Raw genomic sequence first — 24598 nt, 5'->3', positions numbered from 1 at the left:
CACTGAGACACTTATATGTTCTGACTCAAATTTATCTTTAATGATATTAGAAACAGGTACAGAATCAGAGCTGATATGCTGTTTGAGATCATTCAAACAATATACAGGAAAATTCAGTTTTTAATTGAAACAACATGTGAAGGAAGAGCATGTAGATGGTTTTATAAAGAAATGTTGGTAAAATAGAATAACAAGGAAAAATAGAAATGAAGAATATTTATAGACTTAGATTTTGACATATTGCACTTAATAATACCTTGAATAAAAAAAGGAAACATGGGACAGGAATATTTATCAAAACCATGGAGCACCTAATGAAAGGCTGTCCATAGTAGCCTGCTATAACAATTAAATAAATTGATTTCCAACTTTAAAAACATTTCACAAAGAATTCACATGATGAATTTTTTTAAATTTTCAATGCAGTATCTGCAAAAGTCAATTAAATTCTGAAGAATTCAGAAGAATTAAGGAGCTGGAATGAATAAGGTTGTACGAGACCCACGCTACTACCCAGCAGGTGGCGGTAATGCACCTGAAAGTTAATAAATAAAATATTAAGAAGAAGAAAAAAGCGGTAGAATGAACGCATGTTGTACTGTTCTATGAAAGCTTGTTCACTGTTGGCTTTTGAAGGACAGAAATGACTTCATCCGTGTCAAAGGTAATATTGAGACATGCATTAATCCTTACGTGGCTGAATCAATCACATTTGTTGAGAATAATGATGTTAATACATTTAAGATACATATGATATAGCCTACACATAATGACACATATCCAGACTTATATATGGTGTTTTTCAGGGATGTTTTGTTTTTAAGTCAGCCTCCAAAAAGAGAAAGCGACATATAGGAGTTGGTGAGTAATTATTATCACTATTATCACTTTACAAATACTTCATTTAATTATCGAGCATTTTCGTTTTATTTATTTGCATGTAGGTGGATATTTGGTGGACGATAGCGACGAGAACGGCTGCGATCGTTTTACAATCTGTCAGAAATTATGGGAAACGGTTCAAATGAACACAGAGGTAACGTTACATCCTCCTCTGCGTCTGCAACCGCTTTATCTAATAATTTGGTTCGCTTATTAATACGGTTTTGTTCCTTGATAAATCTCCACAGGTAATACAAGATCAGTTGAATAAAAAAGTACTTGATAGTCTTGCAGAGTTCATTAAAAAGCCTGGCCTCGCCCTCTCATTCTCATCTCATGACACAAAAAAGAAATGAAATCAAAACACCACATCTAATCCAATGCATGGCATGACCCTAATCCAAACAAAATATAAAACAAAATCGTTTTTTTTTCTTTAACTCAAAGGTGCAGTTGACCTGTCCGAAATCACTGGTTTATTTATTTTTTATTAATTTAATTATTTATTTTCCAGCACATCTCTTTATATTGCACATAGCTCCAAGAGTTGAACATTTTTATTATTTTTTCTTTCTCTTTGGAGTGTTGCAAGCTTTTGGTGCATAAAGAAGATCTGTAAAGATGCAAAGACTAAAGGTCTCAAATCCAAAGAGATATTTTTTATAAAAGTTGAGAGTCAACCACGCCTACCTAAAATGGCTCATTCTAAAACGCCCCCACCAGAGTATGTGGTTGGAGTGAGGAGTGGAGTGGTGTGATTTTGCCTGGAACTAGGAGTGGATTTTTTGAAAGTCGGCGCGTTGAGGTTTTCACTGGCTCCGAGAACGCTCTGCTACCGCTCCATCATGAGCACAAATTATGCCAACTCACGCATAAAACATAATTAGTTAGCTTGACAGTGTGGATCACATACGAAGGTTAAAATGGCGATAGACGAGTGCGGGAGGTTAAAGCTTGTTGTACCGTTTGTTCATCTCTGCTCGAAACTAATGTGCTGCTACATTGCTGCACATGGACAGAGCACACAAGCTTGCACATAATGTACAGATCGCACGCATACATTCAGGAATGAAGAAAAATGGAAAAGTTACAGCATATTATTTTTGTTTCTGAAGTAATAACCCTCAGCTTTGCCATAGTAGAGAGAGACGTTGCACAGACAAGCAAGCTAAACGAGTTAAGCAGTCATTTAATATGGACTTGGGCTAATTGTAGTGTTCCAATAAACCATGTTAAAACTATTCTTCTAGTACTGTGCATTTATTTTTCGTTTAATATAATTTCAGAACAGAACTTAGATTTTTTTTTAAGCATAGTGAAATAATTTAGCCACGGAACAGTTTTTGATCAGTGGAGCGAGGAGTGGGAAATTGTGAACCCAGAGCGGAGCTGGAGCAGAGTGATTATTGAATGCTTGAAGCGGAGGGGAAATGGTGAACCCCGGAGCGGAGCTGGAGCGGAGTGATTACTGAATGCTTGGAGTGTGGAGGAGAAATTGTAGCCGCTCCACTCCGCTCACATACTCTGGCCCCCACATGTCTACATGACAGTATAAGTCATTATAATCAGTAATCATGTTCCCTTTGGATGCAAAAAATGCCTCATTTGTAATGGGTTTTATTGGTTTTGATTCATCGCGCACGGGGTACACGGCATCACAGTATGGTAAGGGGCATAATATTTTACGTCACACGCTTGAGACATTCGGCCAATCACAACGTACTGGATAGCTGGCCAATCAGCGTACACCTCGCTTTTCAGACCGATAAGCTTTGTAAAAATCTACGCGTTTCAGAAAGGCGGGGCATAGAGGAGCAACAGTGGAAAAAAAATGTTTTTTGAACCTTAAACGACATAAACATTGCGTTACACCAAATACACAAAATGTTCTTTTTGGCAACGTCATATGACCCCTTTAAGTACTGTCACCTTGGCCTTTTTGAAAGTTACCAATAGTCAGGGTTAATGCAAATCCATTTGTTTAAAATAAACTGATTTGTGAAAATGTTCACAATCATATATGTGACCCTGGACTACAAAACCAATCTTAAGTGCAAATTTTTCAAAATTGAGATAATCTACATCAAAGCTGACTAATAAGCTTTCCATTAATGTATGGTTTGTTAGGATGGGACAATATTTGTCTGAGATACAACCATACAATCACAAATTAAATTACATCGTGTACTAAGACTGCCACAAAATGAAAAGTTGTGATTTTCTAGGCCAATATGGCTAGGAACTATAATCTCATTCCAGCGTAATAATCAAGGAAATATTGCTGCTGTACCATGGGTGCAGCAGGCGCAATGATATTTTGCAGCGCCTGAAAATAGTCCCCAGCTAGGTAACTTCCAACGTGACCGGTACTAAGTTTGTGTAGTTGCAGAATTGCTGGGGACTATTTTCAGGTGCTGTGTAATATGATTGCATCAATCCATCAAGTTTTAAATAGGATAAATATCAAAATTCGTTGGTAATTTTTGAGCGAGATGCTAATGATCTAATCAGATTCAATGATCTATGCTAAGCTGCAGCTAAAAGTGCTACCGCCAGACCCGGAGATCGGCTGAATGGATTTGAAAACGGTAAAACTCAACTGTTAACTCTAGGGGAGCTGGAAAATTAGCAGATTTTCCAAAAAAAAAAAAAAACCCTGCGTAAACCTGAAACCATGTTTGCATTTGTGATCAGAGAAATGGTAAACAAGAAGCGCTACTCTACACTGCTCAAAACTCACGTTAGAATCATCAGTGGCAAATTCTTTAAATATAAAAAATGTTCTTACAGGCTGTGAGTCAGAAGTGCCAGACTGTCCTTGCAAAGTTGGAACTGCCCCACTTTATAGAAAAGCCTTTGAGCACAGACCCATTGTAGGCTATTCTGCAGGTTCAGGAAACAGTCCTTAATAAAATGCGTCTTACACGGCGGGCTAGAGTGCGGAATGGCCGGTGGATTCGACGAAGGAGCGGCTGGTGGGCTTGCGGCAACCACATGTGACGACCCTGGGCTGGATTCCGCTTCATCCACAGTGAAAGCCAATCCGGCGATCCACTGCGCGAAGTTGTTGTATTTTCTCAGCGACCAGCACAGATCAGCTCTAGGCATGACGAAGGGAAGGCCTCTTTGGAAGTCCAAACAAAGTAGTTTCGCTTTCAAAACGAAACATAGCATTTCCACAACATGGCGGTAGCGGCAACAGCGAGAATAAATGTTACGCCTTCTTTCTTTGCATGGACATTTGGGTGGTGTTATGCAAATCTTCCCACGCAGTGACCTAGACATGTGGGGGTGTGCTAGAACGAGGTGTTTTAGGAGGGTGTGGACAAGTCTTAACTTTTATAAAGAATATCTCTTTGGATTTGAGACTTTAATATTTGCAGCTTTACAGATCTTCTTTATGCACCAAGAGCTTGTAACACTCCAAAGAGGAGGTAAAAATTTAAATCGCATCATATGACCCCTTTAAGACTGGTTTTGTGGTCCAGGGTCACATATGGTCACTTTTAATAGATAGCTTTATCCCCAGGGGCTTGTGCAATAATGACATGCAGGCTGTGCCAATAGCAACCCTATACGCACACTTTGGCAATATAATCGGCTATATACAGTATAGTATTATGGCAGTATTATGGCAATATTGAAATAAGTTGCCAAAAAAGTGTTTTAGTATAATAACTTTTTCTCATAAAAAAAACTAATACATTTTTGTGTATTGCTTTATTGTAGTTAAATATTTAAAGTAAACAAATGTTTCAAACAGAGCACTAGGTAACACTTTATATTAAAGGGATACTCCACCCCAAAATGAAAATTTAGTCATTAATCACTTACCCCATGTCGTTCCAAACCCGTAAAAGCTCAGTTCATCTTCGGAACACAATTTAAGATATTTTTGATGAAAACCGGATGGCCTGTGACTGTCCCATAGGACTGCCACAGTGTCAAGGTCCATGGTATGAAAGTCATAAAAGGTTTGAAAGTCATCGTCAGAATACTCCATCTGCCATCAGACATGCAATCTGGGTTATATGAAGCGACGGAAACACTTTTTGTAAATGGGGGGAAAAAATAATGACTTTTTCAACAATTCTTTTGTCAACAGTCTCCTCTGTGTCTCTCCATATCACTGTATGCTGTGTATGCTCTTCTGTATCATGCGCGCCACAAGGATGCGCTGTTTTCTTTCAAATCAAAGCTAAATACACGTAGAAACAGCACATCCTTGTGGCACGGATGATGTGTTCCTTCACTTCATATAACCCAGATTGCATGTCTGATGGCAGATGGAGTATTTTGACGATGACTTTCATACCTTTTCTGACACTGTTATTTACTTGGCAGTTTGAAAAGATTTTTCAAATTTGAAAAATCACCTGAGTTCTGTAAGTAGTACGCCTATAGTATATTGTTGTGGTAAAAAAAAACAAGTTGCTTTTATCCGCTAATCAATAATTTTACACATGATAAAAACCTGCACTTAATTTGCTTGGAAAATACTTGAGAATACAGCAGTCATAAAAAAAAAAAAAAAAACTTCAGTAACCCAGCCTAATAATAATATGTCTATATTAAAAGTACTGCTCGTAACTGACCTGTGTGTTTTGTATCACTAGTGCAGTGTCCATTCTTGGAGCATATAAGCCCTGCCCACCTGAGACGTGCCGCTTCCGGATCGCGCTGTTCTGTAGTTTATTAAAAGTTTATTCACTCTGAAATGTCAAGTGTCCATAGTCCGCCAAAATGCGACACTGCACTTCCTTGGGTCCACAGCAACACACCCACCACACGTGAAGTCGATTGGATGAATGCTTCTCGACATAATAAAAAATGCAAACAGACAGACAGACACACAGAGATTCCTGCCTTTATTTGGGAGAAGAATATGTTCAGCCCCTCCCTCCGAAGCTTAGAATATTCGGTATGGATTACTGCCGATCTTTCGAAGCTCAAAAAATGGTATTCGGACCAGCCCTAACATTAGTTAAAAAAAAATACAACTGTACTTTGTTAGGTCTATTAACTAATAAAGTTACAGCCTTTGATTTTTGAATAATAAATAATTGTTCATCATATTTTGAAGTGCCCATAATAATAATATAGTGCATGTTCATTATCGTGATATATCATATTATTGTATATTGGCACATGCTTAATTTTATTATGGTAATCACAGGAAGTGTGTGGGGTTTGAGGGCACAGGTCAGTACTATAGTAATTTGAAGAGTCGTTATGGAAATAACATTGATACATGCAACATAGCCCAACTATTAGCTCCATCTATTATTGACCTCAGTAAAACCTTTTATTGTCACCTAGGTGTAAATGTGCCAGATCATGCCATGACATTTCGAAGTCTGTGTAATCTCCTTCAGGATTCTGTCACCCCGTTTGTGGTGTCTGTTCATGCCAAAGAATGTGCAGGTGTGTATATTTGTGGATGTGAAACATTTCAGATTTGTTAAAACATGTACATCTGTACCAGTGCAAAGTTTGCTCTTACGTAAATCTCAGTGGAAGATAAAATAGACAAGCTTCATTCTCTACCCATGCAAAATAAGCATATATGGAGCAATGACTTATGCATAGCCTTATCTGCATATAATTTGCCTTTGCATGTTTTCATTAAAATGTGTGTGTATATATATATATAAAAAAAAAAACTCATATATGAACTATGAACTCATATATGATTAGTTATAATATATATATAAAAAAATATATATATATATATATATAATAACTTTTTTTTTGACAGCTGTGAAGCTCTTGATTCAGAAAGTTCTAGAGCAACTGATGGGAAGAGGAGTGTCTGTGGACGAAGAACAGGAAGATGATACAGCTTTGCTTCAAAAGACACAGTGTACTATTAGTGCTCTATGTCAGTGGTACAAGACTGTTACCAAGGAAAGGAGAAGACAAGAAAACGTAAACTATGCTTGTTACTTAAAATAAAAAGGCATGTTTATGTTTTGAAAAAATACATTTTGGAGTGCTATTTGCTGAAAGGGGCTTTGTCCATGGTAAAGTCAACTCCAGATGATGCTCTTTGGTTATGTTTCTTTTGTAATTTTATATTATTTTTAATGTAATTGTACTGTATGTAATTATAGTTGTAAGCAGAATGAAATGCTTATCTCATATTTAAAATCTTTTTTTACTTTGGTATGTCAAGCTACTTTAACAATCAGAATAATTGATCTTTTGCAGAAATGCACCCAAGTTTCTCCAAAAAGGAAAGAAAACTTGGCAAAAAATGACTTGCCTGTTGTTGTGATCTTCAAAGACTTTGAGGCATTCAACTCACAAGTTTTACAGGATTTTATCCTTATTTGCAGGTGGGATTTATGTAGTGAAATGTGCAGTAGTATGTGTGAAGTGTGATAGAATAATATTGTTACAGTGCTTGCAAGGTTTTTTTTCTTCAAATTCTTGCCATCAAATCAGCTCCAACTCTGAACACAATGTCTACGTGGAAATTGTAATGTCACGAGTAAATTGCTTCCTTTATAATCAGCAAAGCAGTTTTCAATGTAAAGTCAAAGTGGTTTCAGTTGATAGATGACCTACTTTTGTTTTTGATACAGATGCAGTGGTATATCCTGTAGTTTTTGTGTTTCGTTTCCCCCCCAGGATGTTAATAATGTTTCATACCTGAAATTGAAAAGTGCATATAATCATGGTCTGAAAATCCTTAATCTTTTTATCTTATTAACAGTCGATACACCCAGGAGCTTCCATTTGTCTTTATTTTTGGCATTGCCACATCTCCCAGTGCTATCCAACACAGGCTTCCCCACTCGGTGTCATCGTTGCTCTGCATTGAAGTCTTTCATTCTCTTTCATGTACTCAGCATTTGGCTTCTGTTTTTGACAAGGTAAATAACCATTGCGGTTTGTAATGCAAGTTAACATTAAAAAATTAATTTTATTCCTTATATTCTTCTGATGCCATTGTTTGTTTTTCATAGCTCATTCTGAACTCTCAGTTCCCATTCAAGCTCAGCAGTAGGGTGATACAGGTGCTGGTTGGGATCTTCCTCTACCATGACTTCTCTGTTCAGAATTTTGTTAAGGGCCTACAGGTGAGCTGACATATGGTGTTTGTGAAAGGAAGATGTTTTTTTTTTCTCTCTCTTCAAATAACATTTCGTTTTGGCATGTGTAATGTTTTTTTGTTGAAACAAACACTGGTGACGGTGTTGCTACTTATTTGGCTTTTGTTGCTTTCTGCTATTGAAGCATTCCACTTTCATTATAATGGAAACTAAAATAAGCCAAAACTTAAATTTTGAAAGTTATGTCTTCAGTTAATATATGAGAGTGTTATAAATGAGTCTGATCACTGCAGTAAATTTCAGAAACAAATAGACACACGGCAGTTGTTTCTCTTCATCTATATGAGCCTGAAACTCATTTTCAGTGATGTATGCCATCTGGGATTTGAAATATGTTTTTTTAAAACATCATTATTAATGTGAGGGTATATGTGATATGAGAATGTTTAAGGAATGTGGATATTTTGCCAGAACTAAAATGAAGCCCTTTGTCTTACAGTTCTCCATGTTGGAGCACTTTAATAGCCAGCCACTCAGCGTGCTTTGCTGCCAAAAACACGAGGCCTTGCTTTCTGCCAAGATATTGAGCAAACAAAATGTTGAACGAATCCGCCATCTACCCTCGTTCATGAGGTACACACATCAGTGTTCACTCCAGTAAAGAGATGCACAACAGTTCTATAACTACACACTTAAGTGAACATATATCTTTGTAGGTATGTGGAGACTCAGGAGCCCCAGGAACAGGTGCGGCTCCTTACCAATGATGAACATGTCAAGGTAACATCTTTTTATTCCACAATAGTCCATGTAATTGACTCAAACATCACAAATCAAAATCACAATTTTTTTTTTCTATTCCTCTGACAAATTATGTCCATTATCGGTTCAGACTAGCATGCTAATCATAGGCAATTCTATAGCTTTGGGTTAACCAGTTAACTACTAGAAATGTAAATGGCCATAGCATGCTCATTTTTAGCATAGTAACTAATACTTATGTGTTCATTCTCACTTTCCTCTGCATCAGGTCAAGCATGTGTCTTCTAGTTGGCAACCAATTGGTAACCCTGTTAGACAGCAGGGTTATTATCTGATTATTAAATTGCAAGATCAACGTGAATAAAATTTCACTCACCAGCTAAAAAGTTCAGCACTGCATGTTTAAAGTAAAAGTCTGAATGGCTTGTTTAATGTTATGTTTATATATGATATCCAAGCAGTCAATATTTGTTGAATGTGTTGTTTAATATCAGTTCTGTTACTGAAACTCAGTTTTTGATCAAAAACAAAACTATAACATTTACCGTATATCAATGACACAGCATGGAATAAATAAGTGGTGTTTGTCCCTAGTTCTAGATCTCATTGAAAAACTTGGAAGTAAAAAATTTTTTAGCAAATATATATAATATAATCCCCTTTATAATTGGTGACTTTAACTGAAATAGCTAATTTTCTTTTTACTGCAAAATAAACTTGCTGTGGTAGTCTGTGTTATTGGTTTTTCAATGTTCGGACATGCATGATTACATTTCTTTCACACTGCCCCACTGTCATTTTGCTTATTTATAGAAATGAAAACAATTTAGTTCAGTTGGACAATGAATGCTACAATTAAAAATGGATATTATATGCTCCATACAGCAGGAGTCAGACTTCACTAGAGTAGACTGAGGGATTAAACAACAATAAACCACAAACTAGACATTTGTTTTAAAGTAAGGGAGAAATACAAACATCTTTCATTTATTAGTGTTACAGCTCTGGTATACATATACAGAGCGTGTGTGTGTGTGTATATATATATATACACAAACCCGATTCCAAAAAAGTTGGGACACTGTACAAATTGTGAGTAAAAAATGAATGGAATAATTTACAAATCTCATAAACTTATATTTTATTCACAATAGAATATAGATAACATATCAAATGTTGAAAGTGAGACATTTTGAAATGTCATGCTAAATATTGGCTCATTTTGGATTTCATGCACATTCCAAAAAAGTTCGGACAGGTAGCAATAAGAGGCCGGAAAAGTTAAATGTACATATAAGGAACAGCCGGAGGACCAATTTGCAACTTATTAGGTCAATTGGCAACATGATTGGGTATAAAAAGAGCCTCTCAGGTGGCAGTGTCTCTCAGAAGTCAAGATGGGCAGAGGATCACCAATGCTGCGGCGAAAAATAGTGGAGCAATATCAGAAAGTAGTTTTTCAGAGAAAAATGGCAAAGAGTTCTACAGTGTATAAAATCCATCACATACAGGATCATCCAAAGATTCAGAGAATCTGGAACAATCTTTGTGCGTAAGGGTCAAGGCCGGAAAACCATACTGGATGCCCGTGATCTTCGGGCACTTAGATGACACTGCATCACATACAGGAATGCTACTGTAATGGAAATCACAACATGGGCTCAGGAATACTTCCAGAAAACATTGCCGGTGAACACAATCCACCGTGCCATTCGCCGTTGCCGGCTAAAACTCTATAAGCCAAAAAAGAAGCCATATCTAAACATGATCCAGAAGCGCAGGCGTTTTCCTTGGGCCAAGGCTCATTTAAAATGGACTGTGGCAAAGTGGAAAACTGTTCTGTGGTCAGACGAATCAAAATTTTAAGTTCTTTTTGGAAAACTGGGATGCCATGTCATCCGGACTAAAGAGGACAATGACAACCCAAGTTGTTATCAGCGCTCAGTTCAGAAGCCTGCATCTCTGATGGTATGGGGTTGCATGAGTGCGTGTGGCATGGGCCGCTTACACATCTGGAAAGGCACCATCAGTGCTGAAAGGTATATCCAAGTTCTAGAACAACATATGCTCCCATCCAGACGTCGTCTCTTTCAGGGAAGACCTTGCATTTTCCAACATGACAATGCCAGGCCACATACTGCATCAATTACAACATCATGGCTGCGTAGAAGAAGGATCTGGGTACTGAAATGGGAAGCCTGCAGTCCAGATCTTTCACCCAACTGTTTTGGAATCGGGTGTGTGTAGAGATGTGTAGTCTCTCTCTCTCTCTCTCTCTCTCTCTCTCTCTCTCTCTCTCTCTATCTCTCCCCCTCATTTTATTAGGGAACATAGGAGTAATAGTAATGTTTAAAAGCATTACTAATCTTTTTTTTTTTTTTTTTATCCTATTTTGAATATTTACTAATCTTTTTTTTTTTTTTTTTATCTGTGATATATTGAATATCTTTTCAGGAAGTATGTCAAAAATTACTGAAAAACCTCCACACATACCACAAGAATTACTATCCCATTCTACAGTGTCTGCACTCTTTGACATCATCACTGCCTAAGTTTCCTCTGGGGAAGCATGTAAGCACCTTTTGATAACTTTTACATTTGTTACATGTAATTAATCATGATTATATGCAACTAACCATAAACCAAACCCTAAAAATAACCCAATAGTAGGTGCATGGTTTTCAGTTAATATTGCTCAGTACTTAAATGTATAATTGCACTGTCAACCTTAAAATAAAGTGTAACCAACCTTTTCAAAGCAAAATCTTTTTATATATTTACTAAATAACAATTCATTATAGTAAAGGCAATTGTAGCCTCTCTGTGTGAATGTGGGACATGGAAAAACCTAAACAAATGAGCACAGCACAAAAACTCACTGAAGCTTATAGAAACATAGTGCGTTAAAGCCATTCAGGCACTTCATTGCCATTCACAAATCAACTCTTGTGGCCTTATGGAAGAATAAAATGTCCATTGAGTGTAGGGTTGGGTATCGTTTGATATTTTATCGATTCCGATTGATTGAGATTCTTGTCAATTCCTAGTTTCGATAAAAAATCCAATATAAAACAAAAATTTAGTCAAAATAAGTCAAACATTTAGATTTCAAACATTTATTGTTTTTTTTACAAAGCATTCTGTTGCAGGTGAATAACATGAACAAAAATCAGGCCTACAGAACACTGCAAGAGAAATTTTGCCCATGCTTTTTAAAAAAAAAAAAAATACCACAACAAAAACAACTAGATTAATATAAATTAAAAATATTAAAGTGTTAAAGACAAGTAAGCAGTCATTAATAAAATAGAAACAAACTAATCAATTAATAGCATAAATAAATACAACTGAACAAAATTTCAGGTACAGAAACTAATACAAATTTTAAAAACATTGCATAGTTTTTTTTTTTATAAATAAAATATAGATTAAAGCTATTAAATATATTCAGTCAAGATCAGTGAATTATTTTATTTTGTTCTTTGATTAACATTAATGACGGGCAGCACATTTATATGCTGCTGCCTCTTTAACACCGAACGCACACAGCGCTAAAAATACTGTACATGCATTTTTCTTTCTCATCTGTTTAAGTTCACTTAAGACAAAAACGCCTGTGTTTATGATGACATACTGATGTAGTTTTCTGCATACTGGTCAAAAAAAAAAAAACAACACAATTTTGGCCCGGAACAACCTTTTCTACAGTGGAAATACACAGAACGGTCCGAGAACAGGCACAGACCGGGAACCTGCACCGTGACCGCTGTTCTCGGTGCACACGCTTGCACTTCATGTGTGCTGCACGCAAACAGGGCGCAAGTTCTTTCCATTCCTGCAATTAAATTGTTTTAAATCACATAAAAATGTGAACACAGGAATCGTTAAGCAAAATCGAAATGCACGCTTCTTATCGAATACCTGGTTCTTGGAAATTTGGAACTGGTTCTAAAATGGAACCAGTTTTTGATACCCAACCCTAATTGGGTGTGATATTAAAGTGTCCCCTTCAGAATTTCAGCAGAAGTAGTAAGTCATCCTTGTACTTTTTGCATATTGTTTTATGAATACTGTGAATTCTAAAGTACTATTTTCACATACTGTTTTCTACATACTATGTTTTAGGAAAGTCGTTTTGAATATTCAGATACAGCCTCTGCTTGATTACAGATGAGAAAAAAAAAGTCTTTTTTTTTTTTTTTTTTTTTTTTTTTTTTTTTTCCTGCTTGTTTTTATGAAGTTAGACTGTCACACTGCCGGAAACACAATCAATTACTTGATTTTCCGCGGAGAGCTGGCGACTGCCAACAACACAAACAAATGTGACCAGTGACTTCAGAAAGTTGAGAAAAGTTTAACTTTATGCAATCAAAAATGCATATTCATTTAAAATTAATAGGATCATGCTGCTTTGTGGCTTTGTGACCCTTTTTTGATCATTGATATATATCTTTTTTTTTTCCTGCTGAATTTACAATTAAATAAAGTGAATGGACATTGTTTAATGCTCAGCTTATATAAAACTGTTACTGTGCTTCTAGATACGAGAACTCCATGTATCCTGCATTGAGAAGAATTTATGGGAGACAGAGGAGTATGATTCAGCCTTGCAGCTTCTTAGGTAACTAGGTCTACTGACTGGTACGAGGCTTTTGGTTCGGTACTCATTACAATTTGAATAATTCGTTGGACTAATACTACTACATTTGGAAAATAAAAGAGCTTGAAGTGTGTGAAATATGTTTTCAGTGCCACTGCGCTCAACAAGGCAGCCCAAGTGACGTAACAGGCCATTTGCTGTCTGCCCCTCCCAGCCCCAAAGAAAAATACACAACTCCAGTCATGCATACGCTGGACTAGCTCGTTGCAATATGGCTAGTTACATTAATACGATTACCAGAAATAGAAGATCCTCCAGTAACAGGTCTGGCGCTTGGGACCACTTTGGTTTCCCTGTTAGTTATGAGGGTGATGGCAAGAGAGTAGTGGATAAAAAAAAACAATGGTATGTCGCATCTGCTACATGACAAAAGGCTACATCAGCGGGAATACTTCAAACATGTCAACTCATTTACACTGACATCACCCCAGTGTGTACTGGAACTAGACGAAACTGGAACTAGACAAAAATAAGGAGAAACACCCACACTACAAACTATCCGAGCAGCATTTAGGCAGGCATATAGCTCCATCATTGTTCAAAGTAAAAAAAAGATCGTACTTTATGATGTTAATTTTAATAAATGTAAAATTTGTGGAATTTTTTTCTTTTTGCTGTATAGAAGATTTACCGAACCGTGACACCACAGTTTTCATGAATTATTCATGCTGTCTCATATCGAACTGAACCGTGAATCTTGTGAACCGTTATACCCCTAATATATATATAATATATATATATATATATATATATATATATATATATATATATATATATATATATATATATATATAGATAGATAGATAGATATATAGATTCTGTTTTTATTGGAGGAATTGCTCCAGCTTCAAATTCATTCTTAATTCTTATTCCTCTGCAGGATTCTAGCAAAAGACGAGCTTGTTGCAGCTTTACGGAGTTGTGCTGAAATTCTTAAATCTGCCAATACCAAGAGAATGCAAAATGTTTTACAACAACTGGAAGATTTTCTTGGCAGATTGGAAGCATTGCAGGGTAAGTCAGACTCTGTATGTGTGTTCCAAGTTTGAATTTTTTTTTTTTTTTTAATAGAAAAAATTACAGTATCACTGTTTCCCTTTCCATGCAGTGTGTTCAAGAGAACACTTTTGGAAAAATTGGTTAAGAATTAAATCAGCAGAAGATGCCTAGTTTAGGATCCAAAGCTTAAATTTAGCAAATCATTTTGATCTTGTCTTGTCTTGACAGTCTTTTCAGAATTACCAGGGAAACATTTAGGATACTGTTGTTTGTTTATTTATTTTTTTTAAATAAGGCTTTTAGCAATTATTTAAAATGCATCTGATCACTACACAATGATTTAGAAACAATGTGAATGAACACCACAGCTTTGCAAAAAACAAAATTTATGTCACTGGCAAATCTTTTGGCCACGACTGTATTATCAGCATCTTTCTTAAAATGATAGTGTTGCAATAAATCCTTATTTGTCGGCATGTTACTAGCCAATTTTCTAGTTTTTACCTTATTTACAGAGTTGTTGGGCATGAGCATGTCTCTCACCGGGGGAGCATGTTTATATTTTCTGAATGTGATTTTTGCCTGAATCTGTTTTTTGCATCATAGTGTAGAAAACAACTTGGGTTTTACTGTAATAACTGGAAATGCAATAATGCACGTTTATTTCCTTTTGTTAAAGATTGTAACTTACCTTTATGATACAGTTGGTTAATTTAGAATTATTCATAATGCTTGTAATTATTCATAATTTGTAATCATTTGCACAAAAAAAAGAGAGAGAGAGAGAGAAAAGAAAAGTGTATTCAAAAATGAAAGCAGCCCAATACCCTTAATAATACATTGCTTTGCATATCAGGTGTCTCTTCAGAAGATTCTTCAGGGAATGGCGTCGTCTCAGCAAAAATGGAATATCAGAGAACAGATCTCTTTCAGCTTCAAAAGGCAAAGTATTTGTTGTTGTCTTAGCTAATCTGGAATTTGTTTACCACTAACATGTTGTTTTACATGGATGTAGTAAGTGAGTGAAAATATAAATATTTTGAGAGTGTAGGGAGCCTAAAGCCCGGTTCACACTGCGATTTTCTTTTTAAAGTCCTTTAGGATTATACTTGTCAGACTGTACGAACATGATGATCATGTCACACTATGGGATCTCAGTTGTCATTAATGTCAGACTGTACGACAGTCAAGACGCATTAAAAATGGGTGCGCGCATGAAAACTTGTTTGGAGTTGTTTGTCATAGCAAAGGCAACGAATCATGAATTCCTTGAGTGGAGAACAAGAGTGCTGGAGTTAGAAGAAATGTCTAGCATTAATTCTGATCATTCAATTCAATTCAAGTTTATTTGTATAACGCTTTTTACGATACAAATCATTGCAAAGCAACTTTACAGAAAATTAAGTTACAATACAATATTTAGTAGTAGCTTATCAATGATAACTGTCAGTTTATGTGCATACGGCAGAAATGTTCGGAAAAATCAATAAAAGATGTAAACAAACAGACGATTAACACTATGATCAGCAATTATGCAATCAAACTTATAGCAAAATGTGGTATTTCTGTATGTTGTTGGGTTAGCATCATCTGAGGTCCTCTGAGGTGTTGGCATCATCTCTTCTCAGGTCTTCGGGATTCAGACTGGAGCTTGTGTAAATCCTAGTTACGGCAAAACAGAGAAACAAATAGAGACATAATTAGCTGCTGTTCTAGCCAAGTAAAATTAATTAGTTTAACCCAAGCTAAAGAATAATAATGCGCATTTGATCAGATATAACTGCAGTCCAAAATTATGAGATGCATTATTTGAATGCTGTTTAATCTAGATTTAAACAGAGAAAGTGTGTCTGAACCCCGAACATTATCAGGAAGGCTATTCCAGAGTTTGGGAGCCAAATGCGAAAAAGCTCTACCTCTTTTAGTGGACTTTTCTATCCTAGGTACTACCAAAAGTCCAGCGTTTTGTGACCTTAGGGAGCGTGATGGATTTTAGCTTTGTAGAAGACTAGTTAGGTACGCAGGAGCTAAACCATTAAGGGCCTTATAAGTAAGTAATAATATTTTGTAACTGATACGGAACTTAATATGTAGCCAGTGCAGAGACTGTAAAATTGGGGTAATATGATCATATTTTCTTGACCTGGTTAGGACTCTAGCCGCTGCATTTTGGACTACCTGTAGCTTGTTTATTGAGGATGCAGGACAACCACCTAGCAGTGCATAACAAAAGTCCAGTCTAGAGGTCATGAATGCATGAACTAGCTTTTCTGCATCAGAAACATGTAACATGTTTCGTAGCTTGGCAATGTTTCTAAGATGGAAGAATGCTGTTTTTGTAACATGGGAAATATGATTTTCAAAAGACAAAAGTTACTGTCTAATATAACACCCAGATTTTTGACTGTAGAGGAAGTAACAGTACATCCATCTAGTTGCAAATTGTAATCTACGAGATTCTGTGTAAAGTTTTTTTGTCCAATAAGTAATATCTCTGTCTTATCTGTATTTAATAGGAGAAAATTATTGGTCATCCAATCTTTTACATTTTTAACACACTCTGTTAGCTTAGATAATTTAGACATTTCATCTGGTCTCGTTGAGATACATGGTTGAGTATCATCAGCATAACAGTGGAAACTAATCCCGTATTTTCTAATGATATTACCAAAGGGCAACATGTATATTGAAAATAGCAGAGGACCTAGGACAGATCCTTGTGGCACTCCATATTTTACTGGTGATAAATGAGATGACTCCCCATTTAAATAAACAAAGTGGTAGCGATCAGACAGGTAGGATCTAAACCATCTTAAAGCCTGCCCTTGGATACCTGTATTGTTTTGTAATCTATCTATGAGTATGTCGTGATCTGTGGTGTCGAACGCAGGACTAAGATCAAGTAAAACTAGCAATGAGATGCAGCCTTGGTCTGACGCAAGAAGGAAGTCATTTGTAATTTTAACAAGTGCAGTTTCTGTGCTATGATGGGGCCTGAAACCCGACTGAAATTCTTCATAGAGATCATTTTTTTTGCAGGAAGGAGCACAAATTGAGCAGACACAACTTTTTCTAAAATTTTAGACATAAATGGAAGATTTGAAATGGGTCTGTAATTTGCAAGTTCACTAGGATCTAGTTGTGGTTTCTTAAGAGGCTTAATAACCGCCAGCTTGAATGGTTTTGGGACGTGACCTAAAGATAACGACGAGTTAATAATATTGAGAAGCAGTTCTTCTGCTACAGGTAACAACTCTTTCAGTAATTTAGTGAGTACAGGATCTAATAAACATGTTGTTGGTTTAGATGCAGTGATACGTTTATTTAGCTCTTCCTGTCCTATTGTTGTAAAGCACTGCAGTTTATCTTTGGGTGTGATGGATAAAACTGAAGTATTAGATGCTGTAGAATCTACATTTGTTATTGTATTTCTGATGTTATCTATTTTATCAGTGAAGAAATTCATAAGGTCATTACTATTTAACTGTGAGGGAATATTTAGATCGGGTGGTGTCTGGTTATTTTTGTTAATCTAGCCACTGTGCTAAATAAAAACCTTGGATTGTTTTGGTTATTTTCTATGAGTTTGTGGATATGCTCGGCCCTGTCGGTTTTTAGAGCCTGTCTATAGCTGGACATACTGTTTTTCCATGCAATTCTAAAAACTTCCAAGTTAGTTTTTCTCCATTTGTGCTCAAGACTACGAGTTTCTTTCTTGAGAGAGTGGGTAATTACTGTTGTACCATAGCACAGTACGTTTTTCTCTAACCTTTTTCAATTTGATGGGTGCAACAGCTTCTAGAGAAATATTAGTATTATGTATTAGATGAAAATAGTTCCCATGTTGCCAGTCATTTCGTCTAGTTCATGTGTATTTATGGGTACACAGAGCAGTTGAGATAAATCAGGCAGGTTATTTGCGAATCTGTCTTTGGTGGCTGGAACAATAGTTCTGCATGGACGATAACGCGAAGCCATATAGTTAATATCATCAATACGCAGAATGCACGATACAGGGAAATGGTCAGTAACATCATCACTCAGTAAGATCGATTCCATGCAATATGATTAAATCTAGCGTATGATTAAAACGATGAGTGGGCCTGGTGACATTTTGCTTTACTCCAAAACAGTTTATTAAGTCAGTAAACGCAAGTCCTAATGCATCATTTGTATTATCAACATGAATGTTGAAATCTCCAAAAATTAGCGCTTTATCAGCGGTACCCAACAGGTCTGAGAGGAAATCTCCAAATTCTTTTAGGAATTCTGTATATGGCCCTAGTGGTCTATACACAGTAACCAGAGCAAAAGATACGATAGATTTCTTTTGCATATCTGACAGTGTAACATTTAGCAGAAGTATTTCGAATGAGTTAAACCTGTATCCTGTTTTCTGGGTAACATTGAGAATCATGGCTTGTCTTGGAAAAACAAAACCGGTTTGACGTTCATCGTAGGAGATGTCACACTGCAGGACTGTGCGCCAAATCTTCTGACATTGCCAAAAATTACAAAGGTAAAATTTGTTTGCAACGGCCATTTAATCGGCTGTTGGTGAACATGTCAAACTAACAATCCAAGACTACAGATTTTAGCCTAGGATTATAGGAATCTTTTAGGATTTTCCAAATATGTCTCAGACGACCAAATCGTGGCCAAAATCGCACAGTGCGGGCCGGGCTTAACTCTGTCATTTGTGGTGCTTCATGGGAGTGGGCGGAGCTAAAAAGTGCCTTATATAAAACAATTATATTAATGATGATTATATAAACAACAGCTATACCTAGTAATGTAAAATTTCAGAACTAGGCTGTGTTTATATAATATGCTAGTAATTCAACTATCTGGAAGATATACAAGCCAGCAATGCCTAGCAAGATACTTGCATTGCCTTCAGTAATACATTTTACACTGGATGTGGCACAATGTGTCGCAGTCACAGACAGTAAATGGATGCCTCATTATTTCTGACTTACTCCATGCAATTGCTCTACGTTCACACTTTGATGTATCTTATATAGACTGCCTTAAACAGCAACTTTTATCAAGAATTCACTAGTATATGTACAGAGTACTGAACTTTTTGTATTTTGACAACACGAAGTACTAGATTATCAGACCAATATGACACAAATGAAGTACTCTGGTTTCAGCTTTGGAAAAATAACATTGGTGGTTTTAAAATGAACTATTGTCATGATTCTGTGTGCAGACTCTGCTTGAAAAAGAGTCTCGAAGAACAAAGAGAATGAATCCTTTCGAAGTGCTTCGAAGCCAGGTTATAGACTTTATTGACAGCCTTGTGAGGTAAGTATAGACAACACTATGAACAAGGTGTGCTTATACTTGCTTCTCTCACAAAATCCTTTATGCAGTATAAAATTGTGGGTCTCTCTTCAGAGAATACTTGACTCCAGCAGAATTCCAGCCGCTCAATGAAGTTTGCTACTACAGTTCCTCTGGGGTCCTGCGACAGCGACTCAATGTCACCCCACGGACATCCATTCAAGCTGCTCTCACTCATCCTTTCTACTACTTGAAGGTAACTGACAACTCATTTTGACTAACCAGGGTTGAAATGAGGTATTCAATAAAAATTCAAAGAGACACAGTATATACATTATACTTGCATTGCAGAGCTTCCCAAACTCAAGCATAAATCTGAGGAAGTTTAAACACATCACATTTCTGTGGGTATTGTGAAGACACATGCAGCCCAGAACTGAAATCTTTTGCTCACCCTTGTGTAGTTTCAAAACTTTATTATAATTTTTTTGTGTGTATATGTGTTACACAAGAGATGTTTTGAACAATGTTTAAAACCAAATTTCACTGAGAGTTCACTGACATTTCTTTAAAATATTATTGTTACTGTAGTGTTAACAGTGATAATTTTATCTTGGAATTTTGGTGCATGGTCTCTGTTACTTTATTTATTTTTGGTCAGTGCTGCTATTTATCAGGAAAAGGCTGTTTAACTGTATGCAATGCTTGTTCTCTTCCATAGCGCCTTAAAATATAAAAGTCTTTGTAGAAATCAGTTGGGTCAGATATGTTTGTGGTCTCTTTGACAGTTTGCCAGCCTCAGTTGCCCCAATGGAAAGCATATTTAGACTGTTTTTTTCTGAATTGCTCCGTTACCTATATAATGCACTTTGTGCCATTCACTATATGGAGAAAAGTAAATTTGTGAGCAAGTGATGGTTTTCAGATGAGGCAATAGCATCTTTTTGTAATGGAAGGGTCAAGACACTTCAGATACTAGCGAGCATTTCACTGGGCAGAAAATCTGATGAGCAACTGAAGTGCAGAATGCTGTCAGCAAAGTTTCTGATCTGTATTGATGGTAGAAAGAGTAAATTTTGAACATGCATACCTTCTAAATGTGAATTGTGTCATTGTTCAGGGGCTCATTAGCTTATTGATAACTTTAAGGCCAACATACTTACTGCTTTCAAACTTCAATTTTGATTTTATCGGGACTTAAAAGATTGAGTGATGTCTTTGGAAATCTGCCCAAATCCTTGTATTAAAGGGAACGTTTGCTCACCCTTGTTTAATTTCAAACCATGGTTGAATTCGACTGTGGAACATGAAGAAAATTGAGAAATATTTAAAGTGAGTGAGTGAGTGACGTGACATACAGCCAAGTATGGTAACCCATACTCGGAATTCGTGCTCTGCTTTTAACCCATCCAAAGTGCACACACTCAGCAGTGAACACACACACACCGTGAACACACACCCGGAGCAGTGGGCAGCCATTTATGCTGCGGCGCCCGGGGAGCAGTTGGGGGTTCAGTGCCTTGCTCAAGGGCACCTAAGTCATGGTATTGAGGGTGCAGAGAGTGCTGTACATTCACTCCCCCCACCTACAATTCCTGCTGGCCCGAGACTCGAACTCACAACCCTTGGACTGCAAGTCTGACTCTCTAACCATTAGGCAATGACTTCCCCCTTAAAGAACATTTTGAGAAAAAATTTTTAGGTTTTGTTTTTTTCTTTTCTTTTCTTTTTTTTTTTTTGCCCATGCAATGAAGGTATTTTTTGGTGCCCAAGATTCCTCATATACAGTATAGTGGTTTATTAGTTTTCTTACTCTTCTGTTTTTGCTGCAGAATGAAAGCCTGAAAACAAATACTGGCACAATCTCTAGTGCTGCACCAGACCTCTGCATTGTATACAAGCTTCATCTGGAGTGTGGGAGACTCATAAATCTGTATGACTGGCTTGAGGTATAAACTTGCTAAATCAAAATCACATATAGAGGTGGCTTATCTTTTTCTAACAGTGTGGATTGAACCTGTAAATAATTGTGTTTGACATTTTTAGGCATATGTAACTGTGATGTCAGCTGCCGAGGACCAAGATACTAATTCTGAGGAGTGTGGCAAATTTGACAGCCTTAAGCAGTATCCTTTTTGACATTTTGCTCATTCTTTTTTTATTAATACACAGCAAAATCCCCAGTGTTAATTTAACACTCTGAGTGTGGACTCATATAAACACCGAAGTAGTGTTAAAAGTAACACTGAAGCAGTGTTGAAGTTAATGAGATAATTAGGTGTTTGACTGAGTGATGATTGACTATTATAGAAGACACCTGATTTTAACAAGCAGAATCACCAAAGAATACAATCACAATTTGTGTGTCACCATTATAGTGGTCAGTATTAGCTTTAGTTGGGATCTTGACCCTTAAGTGGTTAACTTTAGGTTTTGTGTGGCTGTTGTAACTGAGTTATAACAGACAAACAAACCAGAGGAAATGTGATCATGCGTTGTTGGTTGTGTTTTGGGTCTGAATACTTGAGTTGGATTGTCTTTATTTATTACATAAGTTAAACGAAAAATACAAGACCTTGCATTTTGGCCTAATCAGACAGATGTTCTTAAAAGTTACAGCTACAAAATAAATAAGTTTTTATTTAGACACACATACATCAAGAATCAGCGTGAGCATCACAACAATGGTGACTATCAAAAAAGCATGTTATAGCCAATAAAAACCCATCATTTTTGCCGTTTTTATGTGACTTTTTAGTATTTAGTTTTGTGATGTTCAGAGTTGATCTGTTTATCTGAATATGCTGTTTGTCACCGTTGTTGAAATTCATACACTGATTCTTGATGTCTGTGTGTGCCTAAAATAATGAATCTTGAAAAAGAAATCAGAACAATTTGTAAGGGACCCTTACAAAATGTATAGCAGATACAGACTTTTTCACTGTGGCATCAAAAGTTGTTATATTCAATCAAGGAACTATAACTCAGAGAAAAGACTCTCAATGAGTTCAGTGATTCAAGTCACATAATGATTACATTAAAACATAATCATCACCACCTGATGACTTTCACTCTCGGCTTATCTGTCTGTTATAACTCAGTTATATCAGCCAAACAAAATTTAATGTTAAAAAGTCAAGGGTCAAGATCCCAACTAAAGCAAACACTGACCACTATAATGGTGACACACAAATTGTGATTTTCTCGTTTAGTGATTCTGCTTGTTAACATCAGGTGTCTTCAAGAATGGTCAATCATCAATCAATTAATCACCTAATTATCTCATTAACTTTAACACTGCTTCAGTGTTACTTTTAACACTACTTCGGTGTTTATATGAGTCCACACTCAGAGTGTTAAATTAACACTGGGGATTTTGCTGTGTAAAAGTGTTCCTTTAATACATTTTTAACTTCATTAAAAGTTCTGTTACTGCATTTTTTAGAGGTAATGTTAAAGATAAAAACTTGTGACTCATAAATGTAAAAATTGTTAATTGTACAGTTACTTGTCTTTTTAAGTCGTCAAAAAATATATTTCTAATATGTATTGTTCTTAACATTGACAGTGCTCGTTTCATTCAGGCTGTTTCCGAAATGGAATTTCTTGGTTTTGTTAAATCAACAAGACAGAAGACTGACCATGTGGCAAGACTGACTTGGGGAGGTTGTTAAAGAAATAATTTGTAAAGTACTGTTTCCTGAGTACAAGAGACTGGCCTGACATGCAAGATTTTGCATCACAAATGTATTTTGTGCTGTCAGCTGTATTATACATGTTACTATTACCTTGTTTTTTGTTTTTTACATTTGGTTATGTTTGTTTAACTGGAATTAAAAATAAAATACTGTTTTAATGTCTCTGTCAAATATTTTAATACTCTGTCTCTGTCAAATACTTCATTTCACTAGATCTGGAATTTTTTATCAAACCTTAGCTTTACAAGTTAACAAACATTTACATTTTATTAGAATATTTGAAAGTGACATAATATTTTTTATTCACAATTCAAAGAAATTAATGTATTATGAAATAAATGCAAAACGATCCACACTCTTACCCTTCGGTGGTAGCAATGACAACCTAAAGTTTTATGTCTAACACCACAGAAATTCAGAAATTGGAGGGGAATTCTGGGAATATAGATATGCTCCCAAACAGGCTATAAAATAAAGTGCTGATTTGAGTTTAAGGGTTAGTTCACCCTAAAATGAAAATTAGGCTGCGTTTTATTCACCCCCGAGGCATCCTAGGTCTATATGACTTTCTTCTTTCAGATGAATCCAGTCGGAGTTGTATTAAAAAATGTCTTTGATCTTTCAAGCTCTGTCATTGCAGTCAGCAAGTGTTGCATTGCTTCAGTCCAAAAGAAGTGAAAAAAAAAACACCCATTAAAAAAAAAAAAAAAAAAGTGTCTCACGGCTCTGGGGGGTGAACAAGGCTTTGTTTTCGATTCCATCAGAAAAAATCTTAATTTGTGTTCAGAAGATGAAAGAAGATCTTAGGGGTTTGAAACGACACGAGGGTGAGTAATTAATGACAGAATTTTCATATTTGGTGATCTAACCCTTAAAGTCAAGAACGCATTTTGATTTTAGGTTTTAGGACAACTTTGATGAAAGGTTTTGATCCACTTCAAATGTTGACTACTGTGTGTGTGTATATATATATATATATATAAAGGTAGAAGAAATTACAATTAGTGCCAAATGCCAGACCATTTAGGCACAAAACCTGCAAGCCTCCTTTTAATAAAAAATATTTTAAAAATTAGATGAAGAGGAGTGGCTTCAGAAAAAGGTTTTTGGAATTGTTTGTTCATGACCCAGGTCATTAGAAAATGAGAATGATTTAAAATAAGCTCTGACTGATGATTTGAAGAGTACTGACTGTACACTAAAGTGATCAGATATTGGAAATATTAACCAGGGACATTTAGGTCAGTGGT

At 36.1% G+C, this 24598-nt stretch overlaps 1 protein-coding gene across 1 annotated transcript; it reads left to right on the top strand.

Annotated features, from left to right (window-relative positions):
• Nucleotides 1-517: 517 nt before the first annotated feature.
• On the top strand, nucleotides 518-23510 carry LOC109110656 (origin recognition complex subunit 3-like). Its single transcript, XM_042774581.1, has 20 exons — nucleotides 518-664; nucleotides 807-861; nucleotides 945-1036; nucleotides 1131-1211; nucleotides 6045-6306; nucleotides 6641-6810; nucleotides 7093-7220; nucleotides 7601-7760; nucleotides 7854-7967; nucleotides 8440-8573; nucleotides 8657-8720; nucleotides 11157-11273; nucleotides 13244-13323; nucleotides 14243-14376; nucleotides 15218-15303; nucleotides 19577-19671; nucleotides 19765-19906; nucleotides 21483-21599; nucleotides 21697-21776; nucleotides 23219-23510. Exons 1-20 carry the CDS (start codon nucleotides 644-646, stop codon nucleotides 23322-23324), a joined length of 2238 nt encoding a protein of 745 aa, XP_042630515.1. The 5' UTR covers nucleotides 518-643; the 3' UTR covers nucleotides 23325-23510.
• The last annotated feature ends 1088 nt before the right edge of the window (nucleotides 23511-24598 follow it).

Source organism: Cyprinus carpio, chromosome A17 (assembly GCF_018340385.1).
Source record: "Cyprinus carpio isolate SPL01 chromosome A17, ASM1834038v1, whole genome shotgun sequence".
Lineage (NCBI taxonomy): Eukaryota > Metazoa > Chordata > Actinopteri > Cypriniformes > Cyprinidae > Cyprinus > Cyprinus carpio.
The sequence above is the reverse complement of the archived record's forward strand: the minus strand, read 5'-3'. Positions and strand labels throughout refer to the sequence as shown.